This window comes from Hemitrygon akajei, chromosome 5 (genome assembly GCF_048418815.1).
Source record: "Hemitrygon akajei chromosome 5, sHemAka1.3, whole genome shotgun sequence".
Lineage (NCBI taxonomy): Eukaryota > Metazoa > Chordata > Chondrichthyes > Myliobatiformes > Dasyatidae > Hemitrygon > Hemitrygon akajei.
In genome coordinates, this window is record NC_133128.1 from 147,909,631 (window position 1) to 147,922,435 (window position 12,805).

The window sequence follows — 12,805 nt, forward strand, 5'->3', positions numbered from 1 at the left end:
TCCAGACGGTGATTAGACTGAATCTCATATTCTCCCAGAGTCTCTTTTATTATCGTTAGCATTGAAGCAACCTCCTCCTGCCATTGCTTTTCCACATCATCAATTGCCTCCTGTTTGGTCGTCTCAGACGCTGCAGCTACTGCTTTTATATTCTCCATGTCAGCATTTGCCTCCATGAGCTGGACCTGCAGTCGAGTAACATCACCTTCTGCCGACTGTAAAGCAACACACTGTCGCTTCAGCTCTGTGTCACTTTCCAAGACTAAAACTCTTTTCACCAAATTAAGTCTTTCACAGGCAGATAAACCCAGAATTGACTGTACATTTTTTGGCACGACCACAAATGAAAGCGTATGCACAATATTTTTGTGTGATACCTTTGCCACGCATGTTCCTTTAACTGGAATGTCTGCACCTGAATACCCAGTCACTTTTATATTCGTCTGATGTGACTTTGGTCTTGGCTTTAATGCACTGAACTCAGATTCTGCAAGATCATTTACTTGTGCTCCAGTATCAAGTTTAAAGAGAATATTGTTTCAATTCACTTGCAATGGAATAGTCCAGTCATTCTTATCTTGTTTATTTTCACAAAGCACATCAATATAAAATTCCTCACGTTCATCTTCAAGCACAGCATTTACTTGTTTCATTTTATTTTCCTACTTTCTACTTTTACAACAGCATGAAAAATTATTAATCTTACCACGGCCATTGCAAATTTTGCCATATGTGGGACACTGACTTGGACGAAGTTCCCATGCACAGCGATCACATGACTTTTTTCTTTCAAATGCCGTCTTACTCTCTGTCGGTTTTGTCGATGTATTATTATATTTCTTGATATATTTGCACTTTTTTACAGTGTTTACATTGCAGTTTTCGACAAAAAGCTCTTCAGTCTGCAATGTCACAGTCTCAGAAGCTTTGCAAAGCACCAAAGCTTTTTCAAAATTTAAATCTTGTTCTCTCAACAACCTTTCTCTCAGAGCATTATCTCGAATGCCACAAAAAAGTCTATCTTTAATGAGAGAGTTCATGAGCAATCCAAACTCGCATGTTCTACTATGTTTTCTTAACTCAGTAACATACTGATCAATTGTTTCAGTAGCTCTCTGCGCACGTGAAGAATTTATATCTCTCATACATTAAATTACACTTAGGTATACAAAATACTTCAAATCTGTCCATTATTGACTTTAAATTGAAATTATCTCCATCTTCAAAGACAAAATTATTATATACCTCTACTGTGTCATTCCCAATTACATGGAGCAGAAGTGCAGCTTTGTTTTTTTCCGATTTTTCTTCATAATTGATCGCCGTTAAGTACAGTTCAGACTGTTGCTTGAATATCCTCCAATTCTCAGCTACATTGCCAGTCAGCTGAAGATTTGATGGGGGTTGTAAACCTTCCATTTTACTGTTTACAGTTCGAACTTTTTTTCTTTTTTTTCGATTATCTTCAATTCTCGATTCTCCCATATTATTCTTCCAGAACCTCTTCTGACACAATGTTATGTTACTTCTGTTTAAATGTACCATGGGTTAACAGTGAAGAATCATATTCTGGAAGAATTGGAGAACTTTTATTTACAGTAATAAACAAACATGTCTTAACCCAGCCATTCTAGCAATCCTGCACATGCTCAGTGCTCTGTCCAATCATGTACTGGCACATCATTGCACATGATATCACCACAGTGTACACAATTGACAAGGTCCTTAGCTCTGAACTACCATTATAAACTGGTCAAGCTCTCCTTTAAGCTCCTCCATTAGGATGTCCTTCATTTTGGCTGATATCTGCTTAATATCAATTTTAGAACATAGAAATCTACAGCACATTACAAGCCCTTTGGCCCACAATGTTGAGCCGACCATGTTGTGCCTACACTAAAAACTTGACTAGAATCACCCTACTACATAGCCCTGTATTTTTCTAAACTCCATGTACCTGCCTAAGAGTCTCCTGAAAGACCCTATTGTATCCACTTCCATCACTGTCGCCAGCTGTGAATTCCACATACCCACCAGTCTCTGTCTAAAAACAACTTACACCTGACATCCCCTCTGTACCTATTTAGCACATTAACATTCCTGTGGAGCACGTTCAAACATTTTTATTAAGTTAATGGTGGTATGCAGATAAGGGCTCTCAATATATTCCCAGATAATAATGCCAAGAGTAGTGAAAGTACCTCTATTATTGCAAAGACAGTAGTATTTCCAGGGAGATGGGTTCTACTTTGTATTTCCCAGTTTGCTTTTGTTGATGTGAATGTTCTTCACATTGTCATTTGCTTAAGAGGGAAAGAAGTGTGATTGCAGGAGAAGTGTTCATCACTTTTCTATTTGGTGGTTGATTATGAATGAGGATGCATCTCAAAAGTCTCTTGATATAATCAGAGCAAATGCAACATTGCTAGTCCTTGGCAACCAAGGGTTTTGAAGAAGAATTTTTTAAATGATCATGGAAATTTGAAAGCTGAATTTAATTTGTTTGTGTAGATAATGTTTAATGCCCTGAGGGAATTACCTCCTGGGTCCCTTTAAACTGCACAGTGATTTGTGGGGATCGTAGGTTCCATTTGCTTTCTGTAGACCACATTATCAAACAGGAAATTTACAGAAGGCAAAAAAGATGACTTAATGGCAAATTGATCAAAGCAACATGCTCTCATGACCAGGAAATCATTACGTGACATCTGTTTTGCAGTCCTTCTTAATGGCACACACAGCTCCCTTGATTGTACGCCAAGTTGTTTACTGAAGGGACTTGTTGTGAAAAATGTGATGCCGTGCACATTTCCATATCAAATTAATTAGTTGCATCCTTTAAATAAACTTCTGGAAAGCTAATAGCTATTTGAGTAATGTGTCAATTAGTTGCTGCAGATTATCTTCACCACACTGGGTTGAATCATTCTCTTTCACAGCATTTTAGTTCAAGGTTCAAAGTAAATTTATTATCAAAGTACATATAAGTCACAATTCTTGTGGCACCACCCAGCAAGTTTATCAATCGCCATCATATATGCTGACTCATCACCACCTTTGATTCGGCCAACAACTGCCGTGTCATCAGCAAACTTAAATATGGCATTGGAGCTCTGCTTAGCCTCACAGTCATAAGTGTAAAGTGTTGAGAATGTTGACAGACATTGAATTTTCATTAAGACAGAAACAAAGATATATTTTTCAAATAAACTAATAAAGTGGTGCTAATGCTGCTAGAAAGCTTTATGCTGGGATATAAGAAACCTTCTTCCTTGCTTTGGTTGTTCAGGGCACTTACTTCTTTGAAATAGTGACAGAAAAGTGAGCTGCTGATTTATGAGTGGGACAAATTTGACAGCACGTTTAAAAAGCAAGCATGTGTGATAGGCACAAGGTCCTCCCTTTCTGTTAGACTTTACAACAAATGAACATCACCAAGTACTTACAATACAGAAACAAGCCATTCAGGCTATCTGATCTGTTCTAACATCCATGATCAACACAAGCCTCTTTCCCATATCATCATTTAAGTCTATCAATACATACTCTTTTAATGTCTCCTTCACATATTGACTGCTTTCTCATTAAAAGTATTAACATTATCCACCTCATCCATACCTTGAGGTAGCCCTTTAGGTTCATATTCAGTCATCCCATGATAAAGAGCTTTTTTTCAGATGTGCCTTTTGGATATACTAATAGACTATATTATTATTTTGGCCTTTTGTCCTACTATTTTCTGCAAGTGAAAATAATTTTTCCAGCACTCCTATTGAACAATTTAATCTAATTTTCCTTTAATAGATCACTTATCTTTTTCTTGGAGAAGAACCACAACCTCTTTAACTTGTCTTCAGCTATAGTATCATTCTCATACATCTGTTTAGCATTTTCTGCACTGCCTCCGTGTGAAATGGAGATCAAAACATTTCACAACACTCCAAGAATGGTAAAGCATATCCTATACATTAACATAACTTGGGCTGCTTTTCAACTCTAGTAATGAATCCCATTGACATCAATAGAATGTGGTGCAAAAGCAAAAGGGAAAATGAGACTTCTCAAACTAAATTACCTGCTAATATGTGGTTGGTTGAAATGATAATGTCCAACAAGCAATCTGCTGGAAGAACTCAGTGAGCCAAACTGCATTTGTGGGGGGAAATTATTGATGTTTCAGATCAAAACCCTCGTCAGGGCTGAGAGTGGAGAGGCCAGATTTCCAGTATAAGGAGGAAAAGGTGTGAGGGAAAAGATTCTGAGCACATCTCCTTCATCCACCAATCACCTTGGGAGCCTCTCCCCTTCTCCTCTTTACACTAGCCATCTCACCTCTCCACTCACAGTCTTGAGAGTTTAAACCCGAAGCATCGACTATTCCTTTCCTCCCGCATATGCAGCTTGATCCCCTCAACATCTCCAATAGATTGTTCATTATACCAGTTTCCAGCATCTGCAGCTTCTTATGTTGACAATGTCCAACATTTCAAATTGGTGGCAACCTGACAACTAGTTAGGGTAGTCTAGTGACTTGGAGAAAGTAAATTAAGTCAAGGCCATGGGTTGCATTGATTAAGCTTTGAAAGTTGAAAGATAGAGGTTGTTTTGGACATTAAGTGGAGGGAATCTTTGTTAAACTGATGAACAGTAGAAGTCTGTAACAAGGAGTGTACCACTCAGATTAGTGCCGGATACATTTATAAAGGATGTGATTTGATTAATAAGTTTGCTGATGACACAAGGATTTGTGGAGTAGTAGATAGTGGAGAAGGTTGACAGAAGGTACAGAGGGACATAGATCAGTTGGAAAGATGAGCAGAGTACTGTCAGATGGAATTTAATCCAGACAAATATGAAGTGATGCATTTAGGGATGTCAAAAATTAACTGGACATGTACGGTAATTGGCATGGACCACAGCAGCTTTGCGAACTAATGCTGCAACAAAGCAATGTTGGGAGTCATAAGTTCCTGAAAATGATGACACAGATAGATAAGGAAGTGAAGAAGGCATTTAGCATGTTTGCCCTCATGGGGCTGAGTATAAGAGTCGGAATGTCATATTGGACCTGTACAAAATACCCTACTTGGAATTATTGCCACACCACAGGAAGGATGTGATAGCATTAGAAAAAGTGTAAAAGCGATATCTGAAATGAGGGGTGTCTCTTATAAGGAGGAGAAATTTGGATAGGATGGTTTTTTTCTCACTGGAACATAGAACTCAAGAGTGACTTCATTGAAGAGGGACCTTATAGCGATTTATAGCATTATGAAGGACATGGTTTGGGTAGATAGATTCTTTTTCTTAGGTTTGGGATGAGGGGAGTGGAGGGGGGGGTGAAGTCTAAAACTACAAGGCATAGGTTTAAGATAAAAGGGGAGAAATTTAAAGATCTGAGGGGCAAGTTTTCACTCAGAGGATGGTGCCTATCTGGAAGAGGTAGAGGAAGTACAACTACAATGTTTAAAAGACATTTTCACAAGTTCAGTACAGGAGTTGGAAAGAAGCAGAGGGTTATGGGCCTAATGCAGGCAAATGGGATTAGCATGGATAAGTTGTTTCTGTTCTATGAAAAGGGTAGTTGGAATAAGTTGCCCGCTTCTGTGCTTTAGCTTTTAAAATATTTTTTTATTAATTTTGTAGTCACCAGACAACAAGGGAAGGCCTCATGTGTCGTCTCCGGCTAGGTCTATGGCTTCTGGACTTGATTTGATCGATGTGGACCTGGAGGAGGAAAAGCTGAAAAAAAAGTTGGATGAGTTGGCCTGCAATATAAGTGACAGAGGCCCTTCATCTGAAGATGAACAGAAAATGAAGACTGAAATTCCACGAGAAATGAGCTCATCTAGTGAAGACCTCCAAAATAAGACTGTAAAGGTATGTATCCAATGAACGTTCAGTTGAAGTCACAGTAATTCCCTGAGGTGTTTGTATCTTTTGAGTTTAGTTCACTTAGTAAATAATGTTGTCAGCTGTTGACTGTAATATTATGGTGCAGTGATTTAATGGACCATCTGTGTTTCTAAATGAAAACAGACTTAATACTGGAGCAGTTCTGAGGAATGGTTATAAACACTGACTCCTTCCGGCCACCAGTAAATATTCAAAAGGTGGACAGTAAAAGGCAGTGCAGTGGCACATCTCTCATGGATTTTATTATATTTTATCTGAACATGAATTCTATCCCACTCACACCTCACATCTCAGAGCAGTGTCTCTGTTTTGTAATCTCCAGTCGAGGAAGGCACCCTTTAAGGCTAGGTACCAACCCATAGGGTAAGAAGGAAAATCAGATACGAGTCCCTCTCTAAGGCACCCGTGAACAAATTCAGTGGAGAGATGAGATGTAACTACTGCCCAGACTCTCATCTTGGAATGATTTTGGTCAAAAGATGGACCTGAGGAACACTAAAAATTTAAAATAACACTATTAAACAGGCCAAACGCTATTTTTGTAACAATGGAAAGAGAAAGCCAAATAAAAGGAACAAAATTAGAAGTCTAGTGTAAAACTAAAGGAATACTGTAAGTGAAGTGAATATTTTATATAATATGAAAATAATTGTCTAAGTACACAATGCTAGAGTGATGAAGACTGTTTATCATTGTTTTTCTTTCTGGCTCAGTAAGTATCCAAGCAATGCAGATCAGAACTGCCACATGTTGAGTTTCTGACATTGTTTGTTCTCTGATATCAGCCAATTAGACATCCATGTGTCACAATTGACATCAGTATCTCAGTTGGACAGTGCAAAGAGAGAAGGAAATCAGCTGCTCTGATGGCCACTGACATAAACCGTGTATATTAATATTAAACTGGAATATACTGGGACTCAGTTAATTTGCTTCCTAACCATTGAATGCCTCAGTGACTCAAAACCTACATGAGAAATGCCACTCTGAGAGCTTCTGTTGTCCACTAACCTGTAGAAAGAAAGTTCTCTGGATTTCAAATATGTGGAGAGGAAATGGGATGGGGTAAAAAAAAACACTTTTGAATTATATAAGCCCTAATCTAAAGTCTCTTTGAACTACTGTATGTTACCTCATATGTTATTTGAACAAGACAGGTGACTGGCTCAGTTACTGATAGCATCAAGCTGAGAGCCTGCATCATTTTCACAACATAGTTGTTCTAGAAGTAACAGAAGAGCGTTTTGATGTGAAGTTCAGCTCTGCAACACAAACTGTGGTCTTCCTTGGTTGCAGTGGATCACCACGATGTCTTCTGTGCCTTCGCTCTCCATGGAGCATTGCAGTATCTCCTTCCTGGCCATTGGATCTCACTGTAGATTTCATCGGCCCGGTCCATCAGAGCTAACTTCACATGCTAGGACAGACATGTTCCTATCTCACCTGATTTCGCCTACCTGTCAAAGCAATGTACCAGGGTGTGACTGTTATCACATGCAAGCAGCAACATAGAGCCACAGATGAGAGCTGAGTGTCTGGTGGGGACCAAAGGTGAGTGAGCTGCCCTGGAAAGGGCACAAAAAGCTCCTTCACCAAAAGCACCACCTCTCCTTGGACACCCCATACACACCCACCTCCCCACCCCTTCTATTTAGTATCTGACCAATGCTTCACAGAAAATCACAACCCATAATTTTGTGCAATTTGGCAAACTCAGTCAAGTGGGACCGTGGAACAGTGAATATTGGCAATGAAATAATGTCATGCAGTTGCCTTCAGAATGCTGTTCTCTGGAGGAAGCTAATAGAGAGATTATGTCACAGTCAATGGTCAGATGCAATCTGCACTGATTTCCCAAAGGGCCGTTCACATAAGTTCCTCAACAAGGCTACTCCAATAGCACCTCCCAAACACACCCAGACTCCAGCACCAAGGACAACAAGTACAGGGAAACACCACCATCTCATGTTCTCCTCCTCGTCATAAGCCATCTTAATCTGAAAATATTTTGCCATTCATTATCATTGGGTTTAACCCCTACCCGATAACAATGAGGGAGACACAAGAAACCTTGAATTTTGTAAAGAAGAGCAAATACTAACTGCTGGAGAAACTTAGGTCAAACAGCATCTATGAAGACAGTTGGCATTTCTGGTCGATTTCCTCAGGACTGAGAAAGTGTCTTCACCTGATAGACTCCAATTGTTCGAAAGGGAAAGGGTGGCTTGCCTCCCACTCCTGAAAGGCAATTAGGGAGGAGCAATGAATTCTGATACTGCTGCAATCCCCACATCCTGTGAATGAATAAAAAATCCATACAAATTCATTTGCACAACCATCACATAAAACTTTACAAGAAACTATGTACTTCATCTGCATAATTTGTAACTTCGGCTGGAATTTGTTTATATATTTTATCCAACAAATAAGTCATTGGTTTAAGAGTGATAATCTAGTATAGTTTTGCAAGTGGAACCAAAGATCGTTCATAATCCAAAAATAGTCTGTGTTAATATTCTTGGTTTAATACCTGAGTAAAATGTTCACCTCATAGAAAATGCCCTTTCAAGGCAAAAATGGGTTGTAGGGCAGTGGGAGGGATTCTTTGCCCACAGGGTAGAGAGTTTTGTAATTCATTGCCACAGATGATTGTGGAGAGCAAGTCATTAGGTATATTTAAACCAGAGGGTGATAGATTCTTAATTAATCAAAGGTTACAGGGAGAAGGCAGGAGAATGGGGTTGAAAGGGAAAATATATCAGCTATGATCAAATAGCGGAGAAGACATGACGGGCTAATTGGTCTAATTCTGCCTGTGTCCTATGGTCCTATAGTCTTATAACTTGGGCTTAAAACCACAATATCTTTTACATGGGTCTAGCTAGTCACAGACAAATTATGGTGGGTGAAAGTAATGAAAATTATTGCAACTGTAAACCACGATGGACTAAAAGTTAAGGTGGGAGTGGGGCAGGAGTATGAAAGTAAGACGTCAGAACATCAGAAACTTCACTGGTGGGTCCAACATTTTTGATATGGAGGTTTCCTAGAGGTTTGTCACAGGTTAAGTAAAACTTATTTTTAAACTTCCTCTGACATCGTTGCAACCAATAAACAAAAATTAAACTATACATTTGGATACTCTTTGACTTTTCTCCAAGGTTTTGGCAGTACTACCTTAGAATCTTCAAGTCCTGAAACTTCTTGGGAAATCTAGGAAATGTTGGCAAGCGGAATTACTGATAATTGATGACATGCTTTGCTGAATGTTATCACACCTGTATTTTTATGTCAGTCATCCACCAGCATGTCTTCATCTAAATCATAAAACTTTGAGGCCAACAGAATTACTTTTGTCTACAGAAAATTAATTGCTATTTGCAAGCAAAAATATGATTAAAAACACTAACAAAAACTACAACAATTATCTTCTTTGTAGCCAGTTAAATTAATCTATAAGGAAGAGCACTCATTCTAGATGGCCAATGTGAAAGTAGAGAGCGCTATTCAAGAATAGAACTAAAGCTTAAATAGCTAATTCACTAATACCTAGAATAACTAGAATATTAAAAGGCTGTGGTTCCCACCACTGTAGTATTCCATTGCTGTAGATATTCTTTCCCAACTCAAGTACACCTTCGAAGACATTAAAAGTTACCAGAATATTGTTATAGAAACAGGGGATGGTGTGCCTGAATTAGGGAAATACAAGATTTACAAAATAGATGACAACCCTAGAGTGCCAAAGGCACACATTTCAAGGAATAGAGAAACCAGAGAGATGGGTATCATCCCAAAACTTAATTATATCACATCATATAATTATATCAAGTCAGAACAGCTCTCTACAGCTAAGATCTACTCTTAAAATTCTGCCATAGTTCAATTCAATTCAATTCAATTCAGGTTTAATTGTCATTTCAATCATACATGAATACTCATGAATTCAGCCACATGAAACAGCATTGCTACAGGGTCAAGGTACGTTCTTGGAGCAAACCTGTGAGTAAATTGATACCTTTCTGACTATTAGTTTAGACATAGCATTCTCACATTGAACAAGGCAAAACCCAGAGAAGTATACTCTGATAAGACTTTGTTAGTGTGTTACAAATCTATTCCTAAATTACATTTTATGATGTAAGGAGCATTCTTCAAATAACGTGCTGCTGAGATGATACACGTATTAGGTACAAAACTTTCTCTTGATTTTATTTTACTTTGATCAATATCAGTGACTTGACCTCAAAAATTAATCACTGGATATAAATACTTGTAAAAGCCTGGAGACTAAGATAAGACTCAGTCTAAATGACCAATGCATCAATTGCATGTTTCTCACATGGTTTACTTTTCACTTACTTTGTGTTCTTTTCAATCACAACAAACTTGTTAACATCATTAACAACACTGCACCTGTTTCTGACCCAAAGAAGTTAGTCTGACATATATAGTCCAGAAATATTCACTTTTTCTGGAACTGGTTTATCTTCAAGTCAGATGGCACACTTTTAATGTAACACTAAGATATTTGTGCTCATATCTTAATGGATGCAGCAACTGAAAGCTGCCTTTATTAGTGTTCCATTATCCCAACTATTAAAAGGGAAAAGATGTTGACCCTCCACCTCATTAATGTGAGCACCATCTCTGCTTATTTTGGTTCCTTAATGGCTCTTTTCAGTCAGTTTCCTTTTGTTCTTAAACAGCAATAGCACACATTTGAACAAATAGATGTATTATGTCAAAATATATTTTCTTGCTTGTTTTGATATTAAGTAAAATGCATTACAAGGATATTAAGCATCACAAATATTTCCTTCAGATCTATTTCAGTATTGAAATCGCACCAGGGAGTAAAAGCTATTAACTGGATCAGAAATGAATAACGTATTTCTCAACATCAATCTCGCCTCTCCCATATTTCTCTTCAGTCGACAGTCTGGTTGTTTTGAATATGAGGGAGAAGTAAAGCTCATTCACTTAGAAGTAAGCATAAACTAGAGGTGTTGGACGTTAACAGTGCAAAGAATTACAAGGACAAAGAGGCATCACAGAATCCTAATGATTCTGCATGGTGTGAATTAACAAGATAAGACATGACACAGACCTCAGCTAGTAAACCAGAGTAATATTCCTGGGTAGAATCACATTTTCAGGGCTTCATCACCACCAACAATACCTAGATAGTGTATGGAAGTAAGATGGGGCTAATGTGTGAATCTCTACATGACTCAGCACCCTGCTGATGCTACCCCTGTTCACACATGAGTCACCACTGTAGATGATGGAATAGTGGACCTTAGTACAAGCTGGTAAATGTGATAACATAGCGGTTAGTTTACAAGATTAGGAATACCATTTAGAAGCATGTGTTTACAATCAATACTGGGTTTAAATTCTACTATGGCTGATGAAATTAAGTTGAATAAATCAGGCTTTCAAAGATCTGGAGTAAGATTTTACCATCAATGAAGCTACTGCATGGCTGTAATAGCCATGCTATTATTTCAAGAAAGACAATTGTTGTTCTTGTCACACTTTCCAATGTACAGATAACTCCAGACTCAGATTAAGTGGCCTAGCAAGTCAATAAATTCCGGAAAACTATTGAAAAACCAGAACATGTAAATTCAGAGTCAGATATGACAAAAGCATATTCCCTGCAAAATCATGCTTTTTAATATTCAGGGACTTGTGCTGAAATTGCTGATTTCTAATCAAGTAACAGCAAGGCATTGATATATCCATGGAATCATAACTTTAGGTCAGGTTCAGTTGCTAGTAATCTGGCTTTTGACACTGACAGAGTTGCATTTTAGAAAAGGGTTGTTCACTTACTAGTTTCCCGTAAGATGTAACACTTCCCAAGGAAACCTCTTGAGCAAACACTGTTAACCTAAAGGATTTAATTGGTCAATAACTTTCCTATGTGTCCTTGATAGAGCAATAATATTGCCTGGGTCACCAACATGCTTGTGGTATCAATAAGGGATACTGATACTGCTTACTTGGAAATCTCTCAATATGCTTCCAAAAAGACTGATGTCTACAACAAAATGCCCATTCAGTGCACCAGTAGAGCCACTAGCTGTCTGAGGAAAATAGTGTTTAACAATCAAAACCCAAACTTCAACAAAACCCTGTTGGCTAGTAATGATTCTTACCCTTCTATTTGTTTCTGGGATGTGAATTATCCTAAGCACTGAAGAGGTCCTCCCAATTCTATCTTAACAAACTATTAGTAAATCAATCACCGGGATGTGAACTAACATCAGCATCCTCTCCTCAGTGCCTTAGAAGTGCACACCATACTAAAGGGTCTGCCAACGGATCTCGGCCCGAAACGTCAACTGTACTTGCTTCCATAGAGGCTTCCTGGCCTGCTGAGTTCCTCCAGCATTTTGTGTGTTGCTTGGATTTCCAGCATCTACAGATTCTCTCTTATTTATCACTGTACTAAAATGTTACATTGCACACTTGCCAAGACAAAACAACAAAAAATGTGTTATAGCAAAAATCAAATTATTAGTAGGCTGCTAGGAAAGACTATTTAGCTATAATCTTCCAACCTATAATTTAGTTGTGTGCCTCCATGTTATACTTTGTCACTATCATTATCCCTACTGTCCCTTTTAATGAACTCCAATTCTACTAACAATAATTTAATACATTGTTTTTACAAAGCTTATATACACATCAACAGCAGTACTTCAGTTACATCAGTAAATTAATTAATCTTGCTGGTTAAACATGATTTTCTTCAAGAAACCTATGCTGGTTGTCATTCACATCCCCCATTTATTTTCTAGGTGACAATTAATTTTGTCATAGATTATTCCCAAGCTTAAAGGTTCTACATCAGGGACAAGGCAAACTGCTTCATAGC

The 12,805-nt window shown here is 38.1% G+C and overlaps 1 protein-coding gene across 6 annotated transcripts in view; it reads left to right on the forward strand.

Moving 5' to 3' along the window:
- The window catches only part of LOC140728289 (melanophilin-like), a 265,392-nt gene that overhangs the window by 232,907 nt on the left and 19,680 nt on the right, over positions 1–12,805 (forward strand). For all 6 annotated transcript variants that reach the window (XM_073046792.1, XM_073046791.1, XM_073046790.1 and 3 more), the window contains one exon: positions 5,647–5,880. In XM_073046792.1, the coding sequence (XP_072902893.1) occupies positions 5,647–5,880 (234 nt within the window). The remainder of the gene's footprint in view (positions 1–5,646; positions 5,881–12,805) is intronic.